This window comes from Gouania willdenowi, unplaced genomic scaffold (genome assembly GCF_900634775.1).
Source record: "Gouania willdenowi unplaced genomic scaffold, fGouWil2.1 scaffold_14_arrow_ctg1, whole genome shotgun sequence".
Classification (NCBI taxonomy): Eukaryota; Metazoa; Chordata; class Actinopteri; order Blenniiformes; family Gobiesocidae; genus Gouania; species Gouania willdenowi.
The window spans coordinates 171,217-195,077 of NW_021144899.1; the positions used below are offsets into that span (position 1 = coordinate 171,217).

General features: G+C 40.6%; 2 protein-coding genes across 2 annotated transcripts in view; both read right to left on the reverse strand.

The window, feature by feature from the left end:
• Positions 1 to 1,483: 1,483 nt before the first annotated feature.
• Positions 1,484 to 6,812, reverse strand: LOC114458598 (centrosomal protein of 164 kDa-like). The gene is given in 6 exon segments (XM_028441001.1): positions 1,484 to 1,538; positions 1,540 to 1,819; positions 1,864 to 1,934; positions 1,936 to 3,104; positions 5,767 to 6,382; positions 6,453 to 6,812. Coding segments are annotated over 6 exon segments (2,547 nt in total). The 5' UTR covers positions 6,809 to 6,812.
• Positions 6,813 to 7,883: 1,071 nt separating this feature from the next.
• The window catches only part of LOC114458599 (rapamycin-insensitive companion of mTOR-like), an 18,106-nt gene continuing 2,128 nt past the window's right edge, over positions 7,884 to 23,861 (reverse strand). The window contains exons 2-24 of the mRNA XM_028441002.1: positions 22,922 to 22,944; positions 21,894 to 21,942; positions 20,831 to 20,928; positions 20,637 to 20,701; positions 20,420 to 20,551; positions 20,278 to 20,338; positions 18,225 to 18,351; positions 17,978 to 18,147; positions 17,841 to 17,899; positions 17,698 to 17,765; positions 16,462 to 16,544; positions 14,923 to 15,010; positions 14,771 to 14,861; positions 14,346 to 14,412; positions 14,187 to 14,267; positions 14,005 to 14,105; positions 13,758 to 13,923; positions 11,472 to 11,573; positions 11,327 to 11,367; positions 11,101 to 11,236; positions 10,571 to 10,761; positions 9,639 to 9,765; positions 7,884 to 8,015 (exon numbers count right to left, since the gene is read on the reverse strand). Of these exons, the coding sequence (XP_028296803.1) occupies positions 7,899 to 8,015; positions 9,639 to 9,765; positions 10,571 to 10,761; positions 11,101 to 11,236; positions 11,327 to 11,367; positions 11,472 to 11,573; positions 13,758 to 13,923; positions 14,005 to 14,105; positions 14,187 to 14,267; positions 14,346 to 14,412; positions 14,771 to 14,861; positions 14,923 to 15,010; positions 16,462 to 16,544; positions 17,698 to 17,765; positions 17,841 to 17,899; positions 17,978 to 18,147; positions 18,225 to 18,351; positions 20,278 to 20,338; positions 20,420 to 20,551; positions 20,637 to 20,701; positions 20,831 to 20,928; positions 21,894 to 21,942; positions 22,922 to 22,944 (2,243 nt within the window). The 3' untranslated portion in view covers positions 7,884 to 7,898. The remainder of the gene's footprint in view (positions 8,016 to 9,638; positions 9,766 to 10,570; positions 10,762 to 11,100; positions 11,237 to 11,326; positions 11,368 to 11,471; positions 11,574 to 13,757; positions 13,924 to 14,004; positions 14,106 to 14,186; positions 14,268 to 14,345; positions 14,413 to 14,770; positions 14,862 to 14,922; positions 15,011 to 16,461; positions 16,545 to 17,697; positions 17,766 to 17,840; positions 17,900 to 17,977; positions 18,148 to 18,224; positions 18,352 to 20,277; positions 20,339 to 20,419; positions 20,552 to 20,636; positions 20,702 to 20,830; positions 20,929 to 21,893; positions 21,943 to 22,921; positions 22,945 to 23,861) is intronic.

A 23,861-nucleotide genomic window follows, 5' to 3' on the forward strand; every position in this document is an offset into this window, starting at 1 on the left:
GGGCAGGAACACTGAGACGCTCGAGCTGCAGCCAACACAGACGAAAGGAAGGAGCCTGGCACAGGAGTGGGGAGGAACCAGCTGAAGGGTGGAGAGAGCAGAGAGATTCCAGAGATGAAGGAGGCAGAAGGGATCCCAGCGGCGGAGAGGGTCTGAGTGAGCAATGTTTTATGGTTTGGCGTCGGTTTGTGGTCTGCCAGTGTCTTAAGTAGTGGTGTGAATACTTGCAGGTGGGGAGACCACTCCCCGCCGCAGCTGGAAGCAATCCTGAAGATTAGAGGTGAGTAGTCCGGACAGTGAGGCATGGAGACCACCAGATGGTGCCAACGGACCACTTCAGGAGATGCCAGAAGTAGAGGACATGACAAGTGTCTTATGATATCAGCAGCAGGGGGCGGTAAACTATCCAGAATGAGTCGGGACTGCTGAATTTCGGAAAAATTTGACTCAGTTAGAATCTGATCCACCCCACAGCGCCATGTATCATAATCAACTTAATGCAGCGGACATGGAATTTTCCCAGAAAAGGTGCGCAGACGGTGAGATGAACGTGGGTGAATTGCTGCATCCTCACTTTTGACAATATGTTCTACAACATAGCGTTGGATTTCTGGTGGATTTATATCAGTGGCAGTGATAGGATTGGAAAACCTTTGCGCTTTTGGTCTTACAGTGGGTTCAGTAGATTGTGATGATGTTGAAGCAGAAGCCATTTCAGGTAACTCTGAACTTCCTTTGTTATCTGATTCTTCAACTCTTTCAGGGTTTCCAAAATGAAGCTCAGAAAGGGACTCGCTGATTTGGGCCATCACCTGAGTCAACATTTCAGCATAGTTCTTTACACTCATTTTAGCTACACGTTTAAGATCATCTAAATAAGTTTTAGTCGTTAAACTTCCTGCACCCATCATGTAAAATTTAGATACATTTTTAATGTTGCCAATATTTCCTTCACACGTGGATAAAACGAATGGCAATAACGCCATCATAGCTGAACCAGAGGCATACTCTGCAACCAACATATTGTGGTATTCAGAGCCCGGTGAATCTATTGTAACTACACGGTGAACAGCACCATAACGTTCTAAGAACTCTGTTACTTCCTCATCATCAGCATCAGAGACACCACGAATGAGAACAGCATTAGATATCTTAATCTCAAGGCTTCCAAAAATGTCCATTTTGAAACTGGTTGAGTTTGAATGTTGTCCAGTGAGGAAAAAAAAATATATATATATATATATATATATATATATATATATTGTGCGTTAAATACTGTACCAAACCCTCCTAGCTAGCTCACCACATTTATGTAGCTTTTATGTCGTAATGTGTGGTGTAATTTTAATTACCAGTAGTAATTTTTTATTTTTTTTAGTTTACTATTTTTATTAAAAAAAATTTGTAAAAAAATACATCTGTTATGTAGAGAAATAAATCTTTGCATGAAAACAAATGTTTACGATGTGTGGTTGTCTTCTTCTCAGTAATGGTAGACTCTGATCTGGTTGTCATGGTCCAGGCCCAGTTGGATCAGAGGGAGCATCATAGCGAGTGAGTAAAGGTATGTTGGTGTCTTTCATCCGTGATTCCAGCCACTTCTTATTGCTTTCGATCAGCCCCTGCAGCCTCTGATCATCCATTCCCACTGGTTTTTGTGAGGACCGAAGGCCATAATGACCAACAGGTGTGTACGATGTGGTCCTTGAGGTGCTGGAACTAATGGATGCTGCTGGGAAAATCTGGCTCCAGCGGCTTTGAATCAGCTGCTCAGAGGCCCTCAGGCTGCTGTTGAAGGGGGTGCTGAAGACAGGCGCAGCTGTGGAGATGCCATGGGTTCTCCAGTTCCAGGGCGAGTCTGACAGCATCCCAGCAGATGCTGAGACGCTGCTAGTTCCTGCACTTTGTCTGGGACAATGGGCGGAGCTCCTCCATGTGGGATCCACAGCGCTGCTCAGGTCGGACTGTGTCACGTCAAAGACTACCCTCCTCTCTACGCCCAGTCCAGAGAAAAACTCCTGGTGTCTGAGCTCCTTGGTGTAGCCGTTCTGGGCGGCCTGCAGAGCTGCCCGTCTATCCAACTCCTTCTCTAATAACACTTTGCTTTTGTGGATGGAGCTGTCGTGTGAGGAGATGTAGCGCTGGAACTCATCCCTGCTGCTGGGGCTGTCTGGCACAGGAGACCTTGGGGGGTCATCTAGGTCCTCCATGTGTAGCGGTGCGTCTTTCTGACCACTGGAGGGCAGCATCTCCTCTGTCTTTTTGTTGTGCTCTGATCTGGGCGATACGGTCACCCCAATATTCTGTTGTTCCAGTTCACTGACTCTGCAGCTCAGAAGGTCACATTGTTCCTGTAGCAGAGCCACCTTGCTCTCCAGTTTCTCCTTGTCCTCCCTGGCTCTGTCCCTCTCCTCTCTCAGCCTCTGCTCTTCCACCCACAACTTACTCCGGTCTTTTCTAGCTGTGACGAGGAGATTCTGGGCGCTAAGCTTCTCCTCTCTCATCCTGATCAGATCCTCCTTCAGCTGCTCTGTCTCTCTGATCAGCTGAGGTAAAGCCTCCATCATCCTGTCTGCTCCATCCTCTTCTTTTACCAGTTCCTGTCTCCTCCTCTTCAGATCTGCAGCCTTATTCTGTAGCAAAACCTCTTGGGTATAAAGCTTCTTGGCTTCCCGCTCCAACTGATCAGATCGATCCTGCAGCTTGGATTCCTCATGAGCGTGTGCCAGCTGAATCTTTTTGATCTGTGAGCTGAACTGCACACAAAGCTTATCCAGCTGAACGACGTGTGAGGCCTGGAGACGTTCTCTTTCCTCCTGTAGCTCGGAGAACAGGCGCTCCCTCTGATTCGTCTCCTCATCGAGGTACTTCTCTCGGATGTGGTTCATCTCTCTCCTGTGATCGTCCTTTAGCTGCTCCAGCTTACACTCAGGGGAAGGACTATCCAGTTCTCGTAGGGGCGCCAAGCCACCCAGCGGAGATGGTAGCGCTCTCAGTGCTCTCGGGGTTGTAAGTGGCTCTTTCTTCTTCTTCTCTTTCTTCTCCTTTTTTTCTTGTACCACAAGGCGGCGGTAGTACTCGTCGCACGGGTGATCCCACGTGGACTGGCCAGAGGAGAAGTTAAGTAAGTAAGTAAGTAAGTATTTATTTATAAAGCGCTTTTCGCAGATAAAATCACAAAGTGCTGTACACAGAAACAATAAACATACATTTACATCACATGTGTAGCATCATAAAAGGGCAGTAAAAATAAAAAATAAAATCTTGTTAACTAAAAGCTTTTTTGAAAAGCGAAGTCTTCAAATGTTTTTTAAAAGTGTCCACGCAGTTCATCTCCCGGAGAAACTGGGGCAGACCATTCCAGAGTCTGGGGGCTGCAGCCTGGAACGCCAGGTCTCCTCTGGTTTTAAATTTGGTTTTTGGGAACCTTAGTAGACCCTGACCTGAGGATCGAAGGCTGCGTCCTGAAGTGTAGGGACACAACATGTCTGAAATGTATAGAGGAGCCTGGCCATGCAAAGCCCGGAATGTTAGAACCAGTATTTTATATTCAATCTGGAAATTGACAGGGAGCCAGTGCAGGGAGGAAAGTATCGGGGTAATGTGTGATGTTCTGGGCGTACCGGTCAAAAGTCTGGCAGCAGCATTTTGAACCATTTGGAGTTTACACAGGGTCGACTTATTAAAACAGGTAAAAACTGAGTTACAGTAGTCAATGCGGGACGAAATAAAAGCATGGATGACCAGTTCCAGATCAGGTTTGGACAGTAGATGCCTCACTTTTGAGATATTTCTCAGATGGTAAAAACAGTTTTTAGTCAGTTGACGACAGTGGCCCTCCAAAGACATCGATTGGTTAAACACAACCCCAAGATTTCTGATGCTGGATTTCACTGATGAACCCAAATCACCGAGAGAGTTCTTAATAAGTGGGATCTTTTTATCAGGGGCGATGATCAGAGTTTCTGTTTTGTTGGGGTTTATCTGGAGGTAGTTTGATGAAAACCAGTTTTTGATGCATGAGATACAGTCCAAGAACTCAGGTAAAAAGTGAAACTCTGAGTCATTAAAAGAGCAGTACAACTGGATATCATCAGCATAAAAATGATAAGAAACATTTTTAAAACCACGGATCAACCGACCAAGAGGCATCAGGTACAATAAAAACAAAACAGGCCCCAGAACAGAGCCCTGGGGTACTCCATATGACAGGGTGGACACATTGGACATTACATCATTAAAAGCCACATTAAAAGTTCTACCATTTATATACGAGGCAAACCACTGTAGTACAGCACCGGAAAACCCCATTTCTGATTTGAGACGATGGATCAGTGTGTTGTGATCTACGGTGTCGAAAGCAGATGTTAAATCCAATAAAGTTAAAACTGTATAGCGACCAGAATCAGCAGCCATCATCACGTCACTGGAGACCTTCACAAGGGCAGTTTCAGTGGAGTGGATCGACCTAAAACCAGATTGATATTTATCATAAAGATCATTATCTTCCATGATTGATGTTAGCTGCTTGGCTACCACTTTTTCCATCATTTTTGACATGAAGGGAAGCTTAGATATGGGCCGGTAGTTTATAGGCTGACCTGGATCAAGATTAGGCTTTTTGAGAATGGGATTTACTAGGGCGTGTTTAAAATAGCTGGGGACTGTGCCGGATTTAAGTGAAAGGTTGATCAGTTTCACCAACCATGGACCGACTTCATCAAAAACATTTAAAAGCAGTGAGGTTGGAATAATATCCACAGGGCTCGATGTGGGTTTCATTTTTCTCACTAGATCCTGAATATCCTGTAGGCTGACAGGAGAGAAGGAGGACCATGTGCTGACGGGAGCTACAGAAGTGCACGAGCTGACCAAAGGAGTCGTGATACTGGCCCTAATGTCTTCTACTTTATTTACAAAGAAGTTTAAAAACATGTTACAATCATCCCTTGTGTGTACAGGGACATGGGACGGTGGGGGTGTAACAAGATGTTCAATAGTGTTGAACAAGACTCTGGGGTTTCTCTTATTTTGTAGAACAAGGTTAGTGAAATAAGTAGAGCGGGCGCGCTTTATTATTTCATTTAGCTCCATTATCTTTTCCTTAAGATGGAGTCGATGCACTTCCAGTTTAGTTGTTTTCCACAACCGTTCCACTTTCCGACAGCTTCTTTTGAAGTTAAAAATGGTTTCATTCATCCATGGACAAGGTTTTTTATGAGTGCTAACAACGTTTTTAGCTGGTGCTACTGTGTCTAACAGAGTCAGACAGTGATTATTAAAGTTAGCCATAAAAGAGTCAACATCATCACAGCTAGCGAAGGAAGTTGGGTCAAAGGAGGCAGAAAACCCACTGAAAGCTGCTTCATTTAGGATGCGTCGCTGTTTTTTCACATTGGAAGGGGTTTTAGTCAGAGTGATTGACAGGTTAAATAAAATACAGCAGTGGTCACTTAACTGTAAATCATTAATGCTTAATTTGTCTATTTTTAAACCAAAAGAAAAAACTAAATCTAAAGTATGACCTTTGGTGTGCGTTGGACCTGACACATGTTGTACAAAGTTAAAAGAGTCCATAAGAGTCATCAACTCAGTGGCCATAGGACATGTGGAGTTATCAACATGGAGGTTAAAATCTCCAAGGATTAAAACACTCTCAAGTGTTATAATAGATGACATGAACTCAGAGAACTCATCTAAAAATATACGAGCAGGACCAGGCGGTCGGTACAGTAAAACACAGTGAAAAGAGTGTTCGTTTCCAACCTTGCACATCTGGAGCTCGAAGGAGTTGAACGCGTTCGTGTCCAACAGTCTGCAGCTGAATGTGTCCCAGAAAACGAGCGCCAATCCTCCTCCGCGACGCGTGATCCGAGGGGTTCCAAACACAGAACAGTCTGCAGGGCGCAGCTCATTTAAGTGAACGTACTCGTTCTCCCGTTGCCATGTCTCTGTGATGAACATCAGGTCCAACCCGCGGGACATGAAAACATCTTTCAGGATGTGCGCTTTATTTGCCAGCGATCTGGCGTTTTGTAATCCAAGGCGCAGCGACACTTCCGTGTTGGCCCGTGGAGAGTCGCGCTGCAGCGGGCGAAGGCAACCATAATCCACGGCACGGAGTCTGGGAAGGCGCCGGTGAAGCAGCGGTACGATCGGCAGATGACGCAGGCCGGTGATCGGACGCACGGGAGCCACAGGCTGAATCCACCGTAATCCATTTGACAGCGGGTGTCCCGGAGCAGTCCCAGGACAAGACCTCCTGTACGCCTTCACCTTCACCAGGAGTCCAGCGCGTCTGCCCCGCCTCTTGGCACGCTTCCTACGCGGGACAGGTGCACGCAGCAGGTAGGCAGGCACCGAGGCCAAGTGTGGAGGAAGTCTGGAGGTTTGATCCTCAGGGCAGCTCAGACGTACCTCATGTGCATAATTTAGGTCCATTAGTGCCTGACGATCGTATGTCAATACTGTTGCATCGATGTTTTGGCACAAAAGAACGATCAGGACACAGACAAACAGAAGTTCCAGCAGAGCTGGCAGACGGCAGCCGGTACACGCTGGCGCCATCTTGCTCCGAGGCCAAGTTAAAATAGTAAATGTCGCCGGTCACATCCTGGCAGGGCTTCCACTCTTGAGGTAAAGGGGCCACGGTGCCCTCTCTGGGCAGCCACAGGAGCTCTGGCTCATTGTCTGGATCAATGCCGATCTCTCTGGCATACTCGTAGATCTCTTGTTCAGATGGGATGTAGTCATCATCGTAGTCCTCTTCAAGGATCAGTTGATCTCCTATGAGAGCAGCTGCACTCATGGTTACTTTTCAAACGTAAAAATGCCTTAAAAACAGCTGCTGCTAATGTTACCAGTCAATTGTTTGACAGTCTGCAAACAGAGTAAAATTGGAACAGGATCTCTTTCATCTCTAAGGACGCTTCATTCTGCTTCCTTACAGGGAACAAACACAGCTGCTTTGAAAATGTGACAGCTTCTCTATCTTCTTCGGTTCTAAGAAGTAACAACAGCTCAGCAAATGTTGGAGGATTGTTTTTCTTTTGTTTAAGCTGGAGTTCTGAAATTAAGGTATTATCCCAACAACCCCGGCAAAATTGATTTAACAAATGCTTGGATAAATCACGTTCTAGAACTCCCCCCCTTTTCAGTGCAAGGCTTAATGCTACATGTAGCCACTGAAGATAGATTGATGGTCTTTCATCTCTGTCTTGATAGGTGTCCATAAATTTCACATACAGCTCCTCCCCATCCTGCACAATCTAGCTGTTCAACAAGACTTTAGGCAGACTGGTTGAGACCCAAATATTCTGGAGAATTCATGGATGAGTTTACTGAACTGCTGTCAGTTGTATGCACTGAATACAACTTTTTAATAATAACAGGTGACTTAAGTCGAGTTGTCAATTATGACCAAAAGAATGTGTTTGAAGGTTGTACTCTGTAGTGTTATAAAGGGGTATATTTGCGAGTGCAAAGTAACAGTGTGTGTGCGATTTCCCTGGTGTAATTCTATGGGATATGTGCATGATAAATTGACAAAATAAAGTTTGTACCATTGCGGCAGTTTAGGTAGAATCTGATAAAAGACATACATTTGTAGAAATAAACTAATAAACTATTTATTTAGCATTTAACATTTCTTAGGCCGGCGCTCTCACACACACGCATGTGCATCAGCCGCTCGCATACACCCACTTGTGTGTGTGTGTGTGTTCGTGTGTCTCGCTACCTGTCCATCTATCCTCCGTGGGCGCAGTCTCACACACACACACAGGCGCATCAGTCGTGCGCGTGCACCCACTCCTCACATCAGGTTGAAATGCGTGTCTCACATCCAATGCGTGAGACTTGAGAGCTTTGCTAGTATATCAGTGACAGTGTGCAGCTGCTCAGACGCCCTTCCCCCCTCTCCGGTCTAACCATACGTCCGGTGTAACCTGCGTTGATTCCGCGGTGATTTCAAAATAAAATGAAAATGAATGTTTTGAAACGTAATCACCAATTTTCTGGCGAAAAAGACAAAGAACTGGTATAAATACGTTGTGAAATGTGACATAGAGTTTACCTTCCTAAAGAGCAGCAGGATGTGACACAGTTACACGTTCTGTTAGATTAATAACAGCGGAAGGAACCACGTAAGTCACCATGAAAAATCAGCCTATCACAAGTGCCACAAATATACACTGCTTTGAAAAGTGTTGAAGAATGTAAAATCTGTAATAAATGTGTCTTATAAGTCATTAGTGAATACCAGAGAACACATGAGTGAGCATGAAAAATTACAAGAAAATATGTAAAAAAAAATAAAATGTGAATGTCTAACTTAAAGACAAGCAATGTGAAATTAACAGTAAATATTCAACGTGTTGACTTGTATATAAACTGTAAGTATATTAAATAAACACGTGCTTCATATACCCATTTATGTTTTAATTTAGGCTGTTTTATAATTCAGAAATTAGAGCTGGGCAATATATCGAGATTCAAGATGTATCGAGTTTTCTATTTTGGCGATATAGAAAACTTTAATAATTCATATATCTATATATATATGTGTGTGTATGTATATATTATAGCTTATTATATATCAAAATACTAGTTTTAGGAGTCGCTGCTTTTACTTCTCAGAACAACATGTAAAGCTTAGTTAGATGGATTAATGAGTGCACATATTGATCAGCAGTTTGTTAATAAATGTTCCTGTGTAGCATTTTGCATCAGCAAATTTAACCCAGAATTGTCTTTCTGGTCAGACTTTATTAGATAAAATTATCTAAGATTTATATCATGTTTCACCATTTTGAGAAAATATATTGAAATATGAGTTTTGGTCCATATTGTACAGCCCTAGTAGGAATGTTCACAGCATTTCAATGTTAATAAAGGTCGACCTACCAGATTCTAATCACATAATTGTATTTAGTAAGTGGTTGACAAGTGGCTATTTTAGATTTCTTGTACACTTGTCTTAAAATATAAGGGATACTGGAGCTTGGTTGGACGGGTGTGACGGCTCGTAGTGAGCGCCAGAAAATTTCCCTTATTTTCAAATCCAAAACTTGACTGGTATGTATTAGATAGATATATTACACTTCACTTCATTATTATATTATAATTATGTGTATGTCTCTGTAAATATCATAAACACGTGCCCATATGCTTTTGTTATTGTTATGAATATCTTTAATATTGATTTTATAGTGTTTTTTTTAGCATTATTATCCTACCGTTGTTATTCATGTTTCATTTATTCATTTCCTATGTGTGAAGTGGGTTTTTTTTATACTTATTTTACTATCTTAACTTATCTTATCTAATCTAAATAACACATAAAGACATAAAAAAGAAATATAGATAGATAGATAGATAGATGGATAGATCACATTTACTGGAGTGCTACATTCACAGTTCAAACATTTGCCCTAATAAGATTAATTCAACTTAATGGTGAAAAGTACTCTATTATTGTCCTTTGTCTATTAAACACACCACAGCCTGTACAGCTGCAGCATTAAAAATGTCCAGTTAAAGGATTTTTTTTACACAATAAACGGTCGGTAAATTCAATAAAACCCAATCTGTCTAAAGAAGTGACTGAAGGGTTAGAACAAAGCTTTGTTTGCTCTTACATCAGAAGCAGCAGTGAGGATTTTAGACAGAAGGACTCGAGCCAAACCATCTCTACTGTAATCCAGTGCAGAAACAGTGAGCTTCAGCAGGTGCTCCTGATGTTGCAAAGAGCACAGCCCCAGCAGGCTAACAGAGGGAACAGCAACACAGAAGAATATACTGATTATACAGCAACAAGGAAGTTCATCATTAAAGCAATACAATCTGAAATAAGGGAACTGATAATTAGAAACTGTAACATTTAACAGCTAATTTAGAATCATGAAGCAAATCTGTGTTTATGCAATGTTGTCTAAGAGTCATTAGTGTTACTTGAAAAGCAATGGCGTCTTTTAGTTCATTTGGTTTCATATCTTGTCAAATTATTTTGCACCACATTTTATGCAAATGAATAAATATATAGAGGTTGCACAAGACATTTGAAAATTGCTCCCGACTATAAAAAAAAAAAAAACTGAAATTTGCATGGAAATGTTACTGAGAAAGTCCAGCACAAAACACAAAAATGTTCCTGTGCTCTTTGACACCTTGGTGTAAGGGTTTCAAAGAAATGTATTGTGCTGGTTGTGACAAAATCACTGATCTGCTTCCCTTCATAATCTGCTTGAATAAAGACGTCACAACGCTTTGGTGGAATCTCTGACGTTTCCTTTTCCATAATGGTATTCATGTATAATGTACATGTAATCAGTAACTTTCCAAGAAACTTTCAGCAGTGGGTGCAACCTCTAAAAGACCTCCTTTTTCTTCCAAATGTCTTTCTAAATCATCTTCTGGAGGCCAAAAGCTAATGCAGGGTTCTTCTTCAGGGTTACCTGAAACTTTTTTTTCTAATGCTTTAATGAACCACCCTAATGTACATGACAAATATAGAGCTGATGTATTTTTCAAAACATGCATAATATCATAACATTTTGATGAGGCCACCCACCACTGGAAGACTCTGCCCTTCTCTAGCAGCCTCACACCGTGAGGGTGAGCTGACAGGATCCCCAGGAAAAGGAAGTAGTTCTGGCTGAGGGTGACCAGTAAGCGACTGCTCAGCTGGTCTTTGTGACCAGCAGAGAAAAACAGGTAGTGGACTATGTCTCGTACCAAGTCCTCCAAGTACATCTGACCATCCTGAAAACATAATGGCATTAGAAGACAGCCTTAAGAAAAAGCCAGAGAAAACAACAATTGGATCATAAAATCTGCACCAACTCATTTTTGATTAAATCATGTAGAGTTACCAGTATTTTTAAAAAAAAGAATTTAACCATTGACATTAACCTGATCATAACGCGTATGATTCTTCAGTAGGACACCTATTACTGTTTAGTGAAGAGGATTCCAAATCCATGAAGGAAATGTCTTTGATAATTTGGTTGGTATGTCAAAAAACAGTTTTTGTATTGGAAAGTTTCAATCACTGAGACATGGGATTTGTATAGCAGAAATCTTAGTTTAGTTTTTCTTCACCTCCTCCGATGCCAAGAGGAATTCTACAAACTGACACCCAACCACAGTCAGCTGTCGGCCTTTGGGATGCTCCACCTCCAGGTCGCTATACAGCTGCAGACTGGGCTTGTAGAAGAACACCAGCCTTTGGACGAATCTGTCACAAACAAAAAGTGCAACAAGACATGGACGGTTTATCAGACAGAATAATCATCGGTGTTAAAAGTTTGTGGCCAGGTATACTAACTTATGCATGAGTTCATTGCCACGCAGACTAACATGTGGCCACTAGAAAAGAAAACATAGAAAGGAAGATGATAAAGGTTAACTTCCCTTCACCTAAACTACTTCACAGGAAGATTGACATAGAGTCAAGACCAGTGCACCTTTACCTTTAAAATGGTTTCAATATGATGCCAGTTCCAGTCCATGGTCTCCCTATGGCTCAGAACGTGACTGTCTCTCACGAGGCTCAACAGACTGTCTTCATAGTCCTACAGAATACAGATCAATTCAGACACTCAAGTGTTTAATTACACAGTTAACACACTTTAGAAACATTTTGTCTTTTCTTTTCGAAAAAAGAAATCTTCACTTCTCTGCTGCTTTTTAATGACGCACTTCCACACCTGCAGTTAAAGGATACCACCTGCAGTGAATTTCAATGACACGCTCAATGAAAAGATCATACTGTATATAATACGACAGGTTTGGTAGGGTTGGTAATTGTAATTGAAAAAATCTGCTGCTGTTGTAATCTTAATTTAATTGTAATTGAGTTCAGATAATTGACTTTGTAATTGTAATTGGCATGGGAATTCTATAAAAACTGTAATTTACAATTTAATCAAGCACAAACCTGGGGAAACATGTTCCAGTTGTATAACTTACACACATGTAGTTAACAGTTATTAAAATGTGTTTCATATCACGTTTTCCCACCACCTGTCAGTTATTTTGAGGATCATTTTACCATTAAAATGAAAAATTAAATTGGGGGGTATACTGGCAGAAAAATGGCCACAGACACCCACACCAAAAATAATAAAACAAATTGGATGATAGTGTTTTATAGCTAAATTAGGACAAGGGATAAAACTGACCCGTTATCATAAGAGATGCTAACAGAAAGCTAAAATAAGAAAAAGGTTAAGTTTTATGAGGTCATTTTTTTTCACACTCTCTCTCTAAATAATTAATTGACGTGATTTGTATTTAATCGGCATCTTTTTCTTTTTTTTGTTTTTTTTCCATCGACATCATTTCATTTGGCAACGTAACTGTGACGTCAGTTCAGCAGACTGCAAATGCACTGTAGCCTTGCTGAATTTGAAGTGGGTGGCCTCGCTAAGTTTGCATCATCAGCTGACAAATGCCCAGGTGACCCAGCTAAAGGATGACACCATAAATTGCAAGGATTTACTGCTCCTTTCCAGCCTCATGGATGTGCGCTCTGGCCTGAGCAAAAACGGACTGACGTCTGCTACTTTCAAACCTCCTCGACAGTTGTTGGGGAGGTTTGATTCATCCATGTATTAACCAGCTGACCTTCCAGTGACTTTAAATAGTTCTTCAAGTTCTCAACATTGTTAATATTAATGGAAAGACGCTGATTCTGTGTAAAGGTAAGGTTATTTTAATGTCACCTTATCTTATTTGCACTGGGACTGATTTTGATCAAATGTAGCTGATATGGGTGGGAGGGAATAAAAGGGGTTGTGGTTGACTGATGTAGGCTGTATAGTAGGCTAGTGCCATAGGCATGGGTGTGTGGAAATGTGGGTTGGAGTTCACTGGTGATGACTGGAAATGTTGATGTGCCATCTGTTATTGAGCCAATGTAATGTTTTAGGATAAGTCATATTTGGCATTTGTTTTTCTAATTCCTACTGGATATTCAGTCACTTGGCCTGTTGTTAGATTGCTTTATTCTGGCACTTACTTTCTGTGACTTGTTTAGGCCTACTTGGCCTGGCCTTCTTTTAATTATGCATTGGCATGTTTTCATGTGCAAGCCTTCAATAAATATGATCAAAGTAATTTACAGTTTACATTTGTGTTATTTATAGGAACTGTGTTTTGTTGGCACCGAGTCTATTTTGTTGCATTTGTAATTTATAAATCTAGGCTACTTGAATGGATGGAACAATGTTACGTTTTTAGAGGGTAACTTGTTTTAGGCTGATATGTCATTGTAGACCTCATTGTGAGGCTATTGTGGTTTTTTAATGTGTTGGCCTTCATGAATAATTTCAAGCAGCATATCCATGTGTTGAGTCAGTGTTTAGTCTTTCAGGCCGAAGTGTAATTCAGCCCCCTGAGGTCTCACTTGAAAAAAACCTGGACCCCTGACCAGTTTCACTCTGGCATCCCTGGTCTAAACTAAAGGTGACAGCAGCCCTAGGGACTCGTCTCACATATAGTGGAATGTAAATGGCTACAAGTCTGGTCAAAAAAGAAAAAAAAAAAAGACTTCATAAAGTCACTTTGTTATATACCAAACTTTTGATCTGCCACAATCTGTTTTTTTCATCTCAAGTTGATTAAAAAAGTGATTAATTAGATGAATTAATTACAGAGCATAATTCATTATTCACACCATGTTTTTAATCTCTTGACAGCACTAAGAAATACATTGGCCAACACAATACAATAGCTGACCTGTGTAATGTGTGTACCTTGATAATGACAATGTCTTTGGGAGTTTTTGAGTGTGTGTCTTTGCAGCCCTGGGATTCAACAGCTGTGCGTAGAATGTGGTCCAAGAACAAGCTGGTGGGTTTGATTCCTCGCTTCTTTCTCTGGTGAAAGTCCTTCAGGTCATTGACCGCAGCACTCGCTCGTCTGTAACAAGAAGAAAAACAAACGCATGAAACATAAAGATATTCCTTTCACTAAAATGTAGAATTTTAAAGATTTTCTCACAGTCTTTTCTCAGGTGGATAATCACAGCAGGCTGCCATGTTCACCAGGCTGGGTAGGCAGTACAGATGGTGGCTTTGGCTGTGAGGGAGAATAGTGTTGGCCTGTAAACACACAGTCATTATGAAGTCATTTGTGTTCACAAATGTGATGCAATCAATGAGAGTGGGAAAAAAGAACAATACCATATGGAGCAGTTCTCCTAGCAGGATTGTGGCCCAGATGGATATGACGTCAGTGCTGCTGGTGATCACATCAACCAGAGCCTGTGGAAGGTCGGAAACAGAGTCACACAGACAGAGAGATCACAACTCAAACAACCTCTCTGCTCGTTTTTACAATACCTCAAACAGGCCAGTCTTAATGAAAGCAGAGAGCAGCAAAGCCAGGTAGTTGTCCATCAGGTCAGGCCTGGAGCACAGGTCATCAGTTAAAACAGAGGAAGGCAACTTCACATTCACAGTTTAATGTGATTGTCATTTTATCATCATTCATGTGAGCATTAAACAAATAATTGTGTGTTTGTCTTGTCATTTTGTGTGTTTTGGAGTAATTTTGGGTCATTTGGTGGTTTTATATACGACTGGAGTCTTTTGTGTGTTTTCGTTGTCATTTTTTAAAGATAATTTTGAATAATTTTGTCTATATTTGTAGTTGTTTCATATGTTTTTGGATTAATTTCACAAAACTAAAATGAGGGCCGCATGTGGCCCCTGCGCTACCAGTTGCCCATTGCCGAATTAGAACATCTCTCTGTATGTTACAGTACCTTGATCCAGACCGTTGTGGCAAAACCGTTTTAGCTTCTGATGCCACAAATCCATCAGATAACCTCCAGTTGTCCTTAAATCTACCTGAGTCTGAACAAAGAACAGAGATCATCATATCAGACCCTGAGAAGGGTGATGGTGTTTTACTAACCTGTACTTGTAAGGGCTTCATGGAAGTCTGCAGATGCACGTGGTAGAGTCAATTGGAAGATTTCAAACAACACCTCTAACAAACCTTTCTGTGGGAGACAAATCAGTGAGACAACTCAAACACTTTTAAAATTAAATTACAGGAGCCGGTTGTAATGTCAAATCATTAAAGCATTCTTTTACTGTAAACCAGTTGTCATTTTAGCAGCAATTTTAGATCTCTTCGAAGTTTTGGTCTGTCAAAACAATTTTTTAGTTTTTGTTTTATTTAAGTCATTAGAATATATTTTTTTAGTTTAGATACAATCAACTACGGTACATAAGGAATGATATCATTTCAACTAACTAAATCTACTCACTCAACTACTCACTTAAGGGTCTATTCTCCCGTCTAGACTTAAGTGCTTTTTTGCACGTCTACAGTTACGCACTTCTCTCCTGCTCATATTCTCCGGTCCAGGCTCCTGACACGCCCACCGTGCGTAAGTCGAGCAAAAAAGCATAGTCTGTGAATGAAACCGGGCTGAAGGAAAGGACCTGGTGATGTCATTTTATTGGGCTGTCTAGAAATCATGGAACCTGGAGTTTTTCCAATGCTTGTAAATGTCATTGAAATCCGTTAAAATGAACACCTTCATTGATAAACAATATAACAGGTTGATTTGATCAAATCATTGATCAGATTATTGCAGTGTGACTGAAGATCGGCTGCATTCTTCTGTCTGAGTCACAGTAAAAATCTCTCTCCTTAATCATCATCATCATCATCATCACTGTAAAGCGTGACCGAGTTAGATGCTAGAGATATGAGGAAATAATCCGCCCGCAGAGCATCCTGCTTTAATACAGAGGGATGTTTGCAGTGAAACAGAACTATTGGCTTCCATAATAAGCAGTTTTGAATATAAATTGTTAAAAGCGACCTGAGCTGAGCCTCATTAAAATATGTGTGGGAACAGATTCTGGTCCATCCTCATCCGCATATGACAGCTTGTTTCACTATGTAGTGGATCAAACTGTGACTTTACGTTGGACATTATATGAAAATAGTTGAATCACTCTGACCAATGTGGACAGAAGTCTGTGTCTGTCAGTTTTACTTAATCGTGCAGCAGCATATGAATGATCACAGCTGCTGCTGTGTGACGCACGAGTCCGTGTGGCTTCAAATGTAAATGTTCTAAAATTAGTGATCGCACAATTTATGTAATTTTTATGAGTTTTGAAGAAGAATGGTCACCAATTCTTTTTACTTTTCTTTTTTTTTTTTAATATAGGGGACATTTTTATCCATTTTGTTGAATTTCGATTGTGGTGGGGGGCCATGAAAATGTTTTCAATCTTGTGTTATGTTGAATACAATTTATTCCCAACAAATCACAAATGTAAAATTCTTACAAAACAGACTTATTCAACTCAAAACAACAAAAAAAGACATTCTCCTAATATTTCATGGTATTTTGTCGTAGCAGAGAAAGACAGCCAGTGAAAACTGTGCCCTTTAATCTGCTGATACGTGACTGTTGAGGAGATCACCTACCCGCACTTCCATATTTGGTATACACAGTAAGCCAATCAGAGACTGGATCCCAGAGTTGCCTGACTTGCAGAGGTTAATGATGCCTGAGGGGTGAAAAGTCGTGGCGTTAGAAACAGGCGAAGAGATACTGTAAACTCAATAACAATAAAGTGTTGAGTGGTAGAGGACAAAGACTGAGATGTGACTCATAAAGATAAAGACAATAACTATTCAGATACAGCTGTGTTTAATGTATTGTCATATGCTACGGCACACCTCATGCATTTACCAAGTCTCACCGACACCTTTGGTTGTCCACTGCTAATGTTTCATATACCAATAAAACAAAGGTCATAATCATTTGGTATTTTAGAAAACATTAGGTTTAAGATTCAAGTTTTCAGTGAGCCATATCACGCAACAAACAGCACTAAGGAAGGACTATGAGATGGCCTGTTTGCTTGCATTCTGTCAAAATTTTAATCTAGAAGAGAACTTTGGTTGACCTAAAACATCTCAAATGTACGACGACGTACTAGGGCCACATAAAAAAAAAAAAAATTATTATCTGGGCACTACAAGAATAAAGTCGTACTATTTTGAGAATAAAATGGTAATATTATGATGAGAATAAAATTGAAATACAAACAGGAACTTGTCTGTGTTGCTTCTCTTTAGGTTTCACACATGGTGAAATATTGAGCCTTTCGGCTTTAAATCAACTTCGCAGACGTTTGCGTTTGTTCCATCGACAGAACCAGACTGATTTAGAGCAAATTGCCTCTTTAGTGGAGGAGGAAGTGGATGAAAGTGGTCAAATCCTGCTCTATCCAAGTTATTGTTATTGTGTCCTTGGGCAAGGCACTTTACCTACATTGCCTCATATGAATGGGTATGAATTGTGCATGAATGTTGGTGGTGGGCAGAGGGGCCATAGGCGCAAAATGGCAGCCACGCCTCTGTCATTATGACTTTGGACAGCTGTGGCTACATTGTAGCTTACCACCACCGGTGTCACTGGTGTGAATGGATAATGGTTTCTGTAACGTGCTATGAGTTTTCTAAAAAAAAAAAAAAAGCGCTATATAAATTGAAGCCATTATTATTACTTTAATCTCAAAATATTATTACTTTTAAACTCAAATTATTACAACTTTAATCTCGTATTGCTCAGATTTCTTTTTATTTTAACGTGGCCCTAAAACACTGTCATACAAATGTAATCAAGCTAATGAAATTCTGAATTGAAACGTTTACCTGACCAGGAGCAAAATGATGCGACGAGAGACATTTTACTGGCAGTAAATTGATCATCCCTTTCTTCCCTGGAAAAAAAACCAAACATTTATTTTACAATAAAACATTTGACATTTGTGTTTTTCAGACATTTTGCCGCTCACTTAGGTCGCTCCTCTGCAGGGTTTTGGTAGTGGAAGTCTGTGTAAGGTGCCAGGATTTGCTGAGGAAGCCACACACTTGTTTTAGAAGTTGACAAACACACAACTTTTATAAGTATATATTTTTGATGGAGCAGCACCTCTAGTTCCACATCTACACGGATGTACTGCCTGGTGTGTGGGTGGTTTAGGAGGTGGAGGATGGTGGTCATGAGAGCCTCATTGATGCGACTCAGCTGACAGCTGGTCACGTTCCTCAGAATGGTGCTGAGGCCACCTCGCTGTGCCACCAGCACTGGGTTCTTGAAGGCTGCAGAGTAAAGAGTTCACCTCCAGCTACACCAAGTGTGTGTGTGTGTGTGTGTGTGTGTGTGTGTGTTTACTCACAGAGCTCACAGATTATGGCAATACAGGCCCGCGTCATTTGATCGTGTGCTTGCTTTCCATTGTTTCCTACAGCGATGAGTGAGTTGGTGACAGAGGATGGAAAGAGCAGCGCATTCACAGAGATCATCTGCATGAACACAACGAATGTTCAGCTTCTGATTGAGTGTATGGGAAGCCTGCTTATTGATGTTAGTGGGCACAATTAAGAACTATAGATTATTTACATATCCCCAGAGTAATATGAGTGAGAAGTCTCACTATTGGATATATACGCCTCCGTCTCATCTCAGAAGCTCTATCTTATCACGCCAATCCTGATTGGCTGGTGAAATGTATTCATTCACCGCAGATATGGCCTACCTACTATACGTAGAGTGGGCAGAGAATGCAGCACCACTCGATAAGCAGTGCTCTTCTCACGCAGCGAGCAAGAACGGCTGTCTGGTGAGACATTTCACTCATATTACTCAGAGAATTGGGGGTGTGTAAATAACCTATAATTCTCTTTCTGAACATTTGTTTCAGTGTCTCACAGTGGGATATCGTAGCTCCCGTATTGCAGACAAGCTTATTGCGTACTACACCAGCCCGCAGGGGCAAGCACTGTTTTGATTAGTACAGGAGAACCGCCTGTGCCACACACGGAGCAGAAACATCCAGCCGGTAAAAGCTCCAAGTAATTGATGTGAAAGCAGTCGAGGCCCAAACTCCAGAGCCCTCTCACAAAACACCCCTAGTGCACCGCGCCTCAGCCTGTCAGGCTGGCATCCGTGGTGACCACTCTCCTGGACGTGATGATGCCCATTGGCATTTCCTGCGTCAGGTAACCCGTGAAGCGCCAGTGGCACAGAGCCCTGGCACACGCTGATTTAAAGTGTAAGTACACCCCCAGGTTTTTGCTAACCTGCCATGAGGGGAACATTTAGAAAATCCCTTGATTATGGCCATTGCTCCTAGAGTAGTTAAGACACACCCAGTCACAGCAGTCCCGCCCCCACAGTGCTGCACAATTCTGCATGGAGCTGTCAATCAATGTCTCTGAGGGCTGTAAAAAGGAGGAAACCAGTCCTTCCTCCCATCTTTTATAGGAGGGGCGGGGCCAACAGTGACAGTTAGTTATGTCGCTGATCTAACCTTGGCCGATAGCAAAATGTAATTGCAATAGCCAGCGTTCAACCCATAGAGGGCAGTCACTCTAACATTTTACAACTAAAAATTATACATTTAAATACTTAAACTAAAATGTGAAGAGTGGGACTAGGATCAATAAACTACATTACTTCATACCTAATCAAATAAGTATTAAGCAGAGAAAAGTGGTTTTAGGGTTGACTTGCACTTTAAACTTAAATTATCATGGCAAAAACATTGTAGCTAAGATGTTGAAGTGCAAAGTGCTGAAGTGCATTACATAAATTAAACTGTAACACAAAATTGCACATTGCACACAAGTTGCTGCTATTGCACATTGCTCTGTTGCAGCTTTATAAGACATGAAGACAGGAGTTTTTCCACATTATACTAAACCTTTTAAGGCGCAGTGCACATTTACTTACACATATGTACATGTGTAACATATGTCACTGGGTTGTAGGCTTTGTAGGGTATTATTACATACATTTATTTATGTACGGCATTTGAGTTGGTGCACATTGGTTGCCTGCGTACCACTTGTGTACACCCCGGCGGTATGGTTCCTTTGTGTTTCTGCGCTCTCTGTCTTGTCTTTGTGTATGTTGAATGAAAAGAAGGAGAAAAAGAAGAAAGTTCCCCTCGTCTGTCTCGTAACACCCAGGTAAGATCAATCACTAGATTGGAGAAGAAGTGCAGGAAAGGCTAAAGAAGTTACACACTAACGTTACCCATTCATTCAAGTGTTGTCCCCACCCGGTCTGCTGCTGTATTTTGGTCACCCTCATTTTTAGTTATAGTGGTACTTGAAAAGCTTTTTGTTTTAATACTTCTTCTATATGTCAGCCTCAATAGAACATTTCAATCTTCTGTACTTTATTTAATAATTTGATTGGGTAAGAAGGGAATAAGCAGATCTCACCTTGCGGGCAAGTCTAAGAGCCTGTGTTCTCTCAGAATCATTTTTCTGGATGTCAATGAACCTATGTGATAATCAAACAAAAAGAAACATTACTCTCTACTAAATGATATTTATTATTTATTTAACGTTATTCATTCCTCACCTTGCTATTAAGTAGTCCACCTGCAGCAGTAGGACTTTCCCCAGGACATTGCTATCCCTGATCAGGTACCGAAAAGATTGTAATCCAGCTACGCGGACTTCTCTGGCCTCATTCAACAAAGTTAACCGAAGACTAGGAAACACGACAAAATCAAGTTCTAGAATTAATCAATCTGTAAATAAAGTGACTCTGATGCATTTTAAGTAAATAATCATACCAAATAATAATTTCCTCATATGTGAACCCAAGCTTGTCCTCTGCTATACCAACACTGCACAGCAACTGGAGGAAGAGTGGAGAGAACATCAAAGTATTAACCTGAAGTGACTCATTGCTTTTAGATTGCCTTTTTTGTGTAGACATCACAAAGTGACTGCAGTTGAATTGCTTAGTTTTGTTTAGTTTACACACCTTAACAAAGTTGTTGAGGTGACACAGTTTACACACAGAGGAGATCCCATCCTGCTTCACAATATTTTCAAGAATTTCTTGAAGGTTTTCTTTAGGTTCTGGAAATAGAGAAGGGATTCCAGGTCAGTGCAGTCAGTGGCTCCACCTCATAACGTTCAGGGGATTTGCAAGAAATACTGTAGTTATCTTAATTATGCAATAATTCCAGCAAGTTCTGTTTGTCTTCTTTTTGAATAATATGTTAAGGTTTAATTTATTATGACAACTGTTTTTCAGAAAATGTACTTTGATTTCCGAGCATGTTTGGACTGTCAACTGCCAGTCTTCTTCAGAGGCATCTGCTGATCGCTTTGATGTGTCCTTGACTTCTGCGAAATAATTCCAGCAAATTCTTTTTGTCTTCTTTTTGAATAATATGTTATGGTTTCATTTATTCAAAAAGAAGACAAAAAAAAACTATTACGCGGAAGTCAAGGACACATCAAAGCAAACAGCAGACGTCCCTGAAGAATACTGGCAGTTGACAGTCCAAACATGTCAGTATATCAAAGCTTTTAAGTTTTTTTTTTTCTTTTTTTTTTGGGGGGAGGGTTACAGGGGTTACATTACAGTTTTCCCATATTCATTCGAAAAAATACAATTCTTAATATAATGTACATAATATATCTATATTTTAAGTGCCATAAAACACAATGACTGTACAAAATATGTATGAATTTATTTGTTGTTCTTTTAAAATAATAGTATAAGTTTTTGGTGAAATGGTCCCAAACTTTGAGACTTTAGATTGTTTCTTCTTCTGTTTGCGTAATTCTTCTTCACAATGTAAATGGTGAAGCGACACTGCACCCAGAAGTTCATGTATGGTACTGCAGAAAATATGAAGCATCATGAATTTGCAACATTAAACGATGCATCGAAGCAGATTTTTGTAGTCAACATTATCAATCGTTACTATCTTAATTACACATTGATACATTTTGGGGACATCTTTACACTTTACAAACAGTTTGGGGGCACTTTGAGCCCAGTCATCTTTGAAATAAAGTTGCAAAGTCATTACCTCTGCTGAGATCCAATGGCACACTTCCCTCTGCACGCTCCCGACCTATCTCACACACACACACACTGTCACACTGGGACTGGACAGTATATACACAAACACACATACAATACCTCCCACTTTGTCCCTTTTACCTTGCCCTTCTACAATTAAAAGTCAAATCACAAAACAAACCTAAGAGCAGCACAAAACGTATCAAAGTGCACTTTTTTCTTTTGTAATCACACAAATAAATTTAAAAGTAATTTCCTTAATTAATTAAGTAAATACTGTAAGTTAATAAAACAAATGACTTAATATATAAAAATTAAGTCATTTATATATATATATATATATATATATATATATTTATTTATACTATATCATAATTATGACTTAGATTTATTATTTTACTTTTCCTAGTTTATTTATTAGTTTTTTTTACTGGTGGGAATGGGCTTCCTTACAAAGCACAAACTTAAAACATTTCAGTGGTAAAAAAAATATAAAAAAATCACTTGCAGCCGATGCCCTCAGGCAGGCTGACAGAGGCTGTATACTATTTTGCATGGAGTTACATTTACTTTTATTAAACAATGCAGATGAGGGTCTTTTTTGAGACACAACCGTACTGTGGGTGGAGTTAAACTCTGATGAAAACAACAAAAATGATAAAACTGCAGTCTTTCATATCATTTAAATCTTTTTATTTTTTTATTAAAGTAGTGCTTGTGTTACTGGATTTACTTAAAGTATGTGTTTGTTTGTTTGTTTGTTCCCAGACAGCATAGAAATGCTGCGCCGAAGTTGTTCCGACGCATATACTTCCATCACCACGATGTTGCAGGGAGAGCGTTTACACACTGGCAATACTAGTGCAGTGCCCGTAGGAAGTATGTATTGCTATAAAAAAGTGGGAGGTTAAGTCGTGATTTCATAGATGGCCAAATGAGGTTGTGTTTGAAGGTGGGACGTCAGGGACATTTAGGTTTGTTGTGAAATGTGTAGAGTGATAACTATTGTGTTTTCATATATCTAAATGAATAAATTGGGAAAAAGTATGAAGTTATGCCTGGAGAAACACTTTGAGACACTCACATTTACATAGGAGCTTTAATTCCTCTTTAATTCAGAATAAAAGTTAAATCATTGCGCGCCCCAACGTTCACTAGACACACACTCACACAAATAGCTGTATGTGAGCTCTTTACTCTGCAGCACGTGGTGCGGCGTGCAGCCAATGACTCCAATGGCATTGGAGTCATTTTGTATATTTTTGTGCATTTCTGTTGTTTTGTGTACTTGCGTGTCGATCAGTTTACTCTGCTCATCGTAGTAGCCACTGGGGATTGAAGGACAGCAGATTGCGCTGCAGTTACATCCAGCGGAAATCCAGGAGAGTGTATGTGTGCTCCTGCGAAGGGGGTGCATTTCACAGCAGAGGTGCATTCTACAGTACAACAGGTGCTGTCCTCCAATCCCCATCGCCTCTGGTTTTGCTGTGTATCTGTTGCAGCAAGGACTCAGAAGATCCCGCTAATCCAGGTGTAATCAAGCAATATACATCTATATATATGTGATTCAACCGTGGATAAGTGCAGACGCCAAAAGACTCAAAAGACTCATCCGCAGGACCAGTGACGTTGTGGGGATTAAACTGGACTCTCTGACAGTGGTGACAGAGAGGAGGAGCCTGTCCAAGGTGAAATCCATCTTGGTCAATGTGTCCCACCCACTCCATGATATGCTGGTCAGTCACAGAAGCACCTTCAGCACCAGGCTGATCCAACCACGGTGCTCCACAGAACTCCTCATTCCTGCCTGTGTCGATCAAACTGTATAATTCATCTCTGTAACTTCACATCTTGATTGTTGTACATATCTAAATCACATTTGTATATTTGTATTATTTTTGTAAATATCTCAATCATATTGATATATATTTGTATATAATTATTATTATTATTATTATTATAATGCACAAGTGCA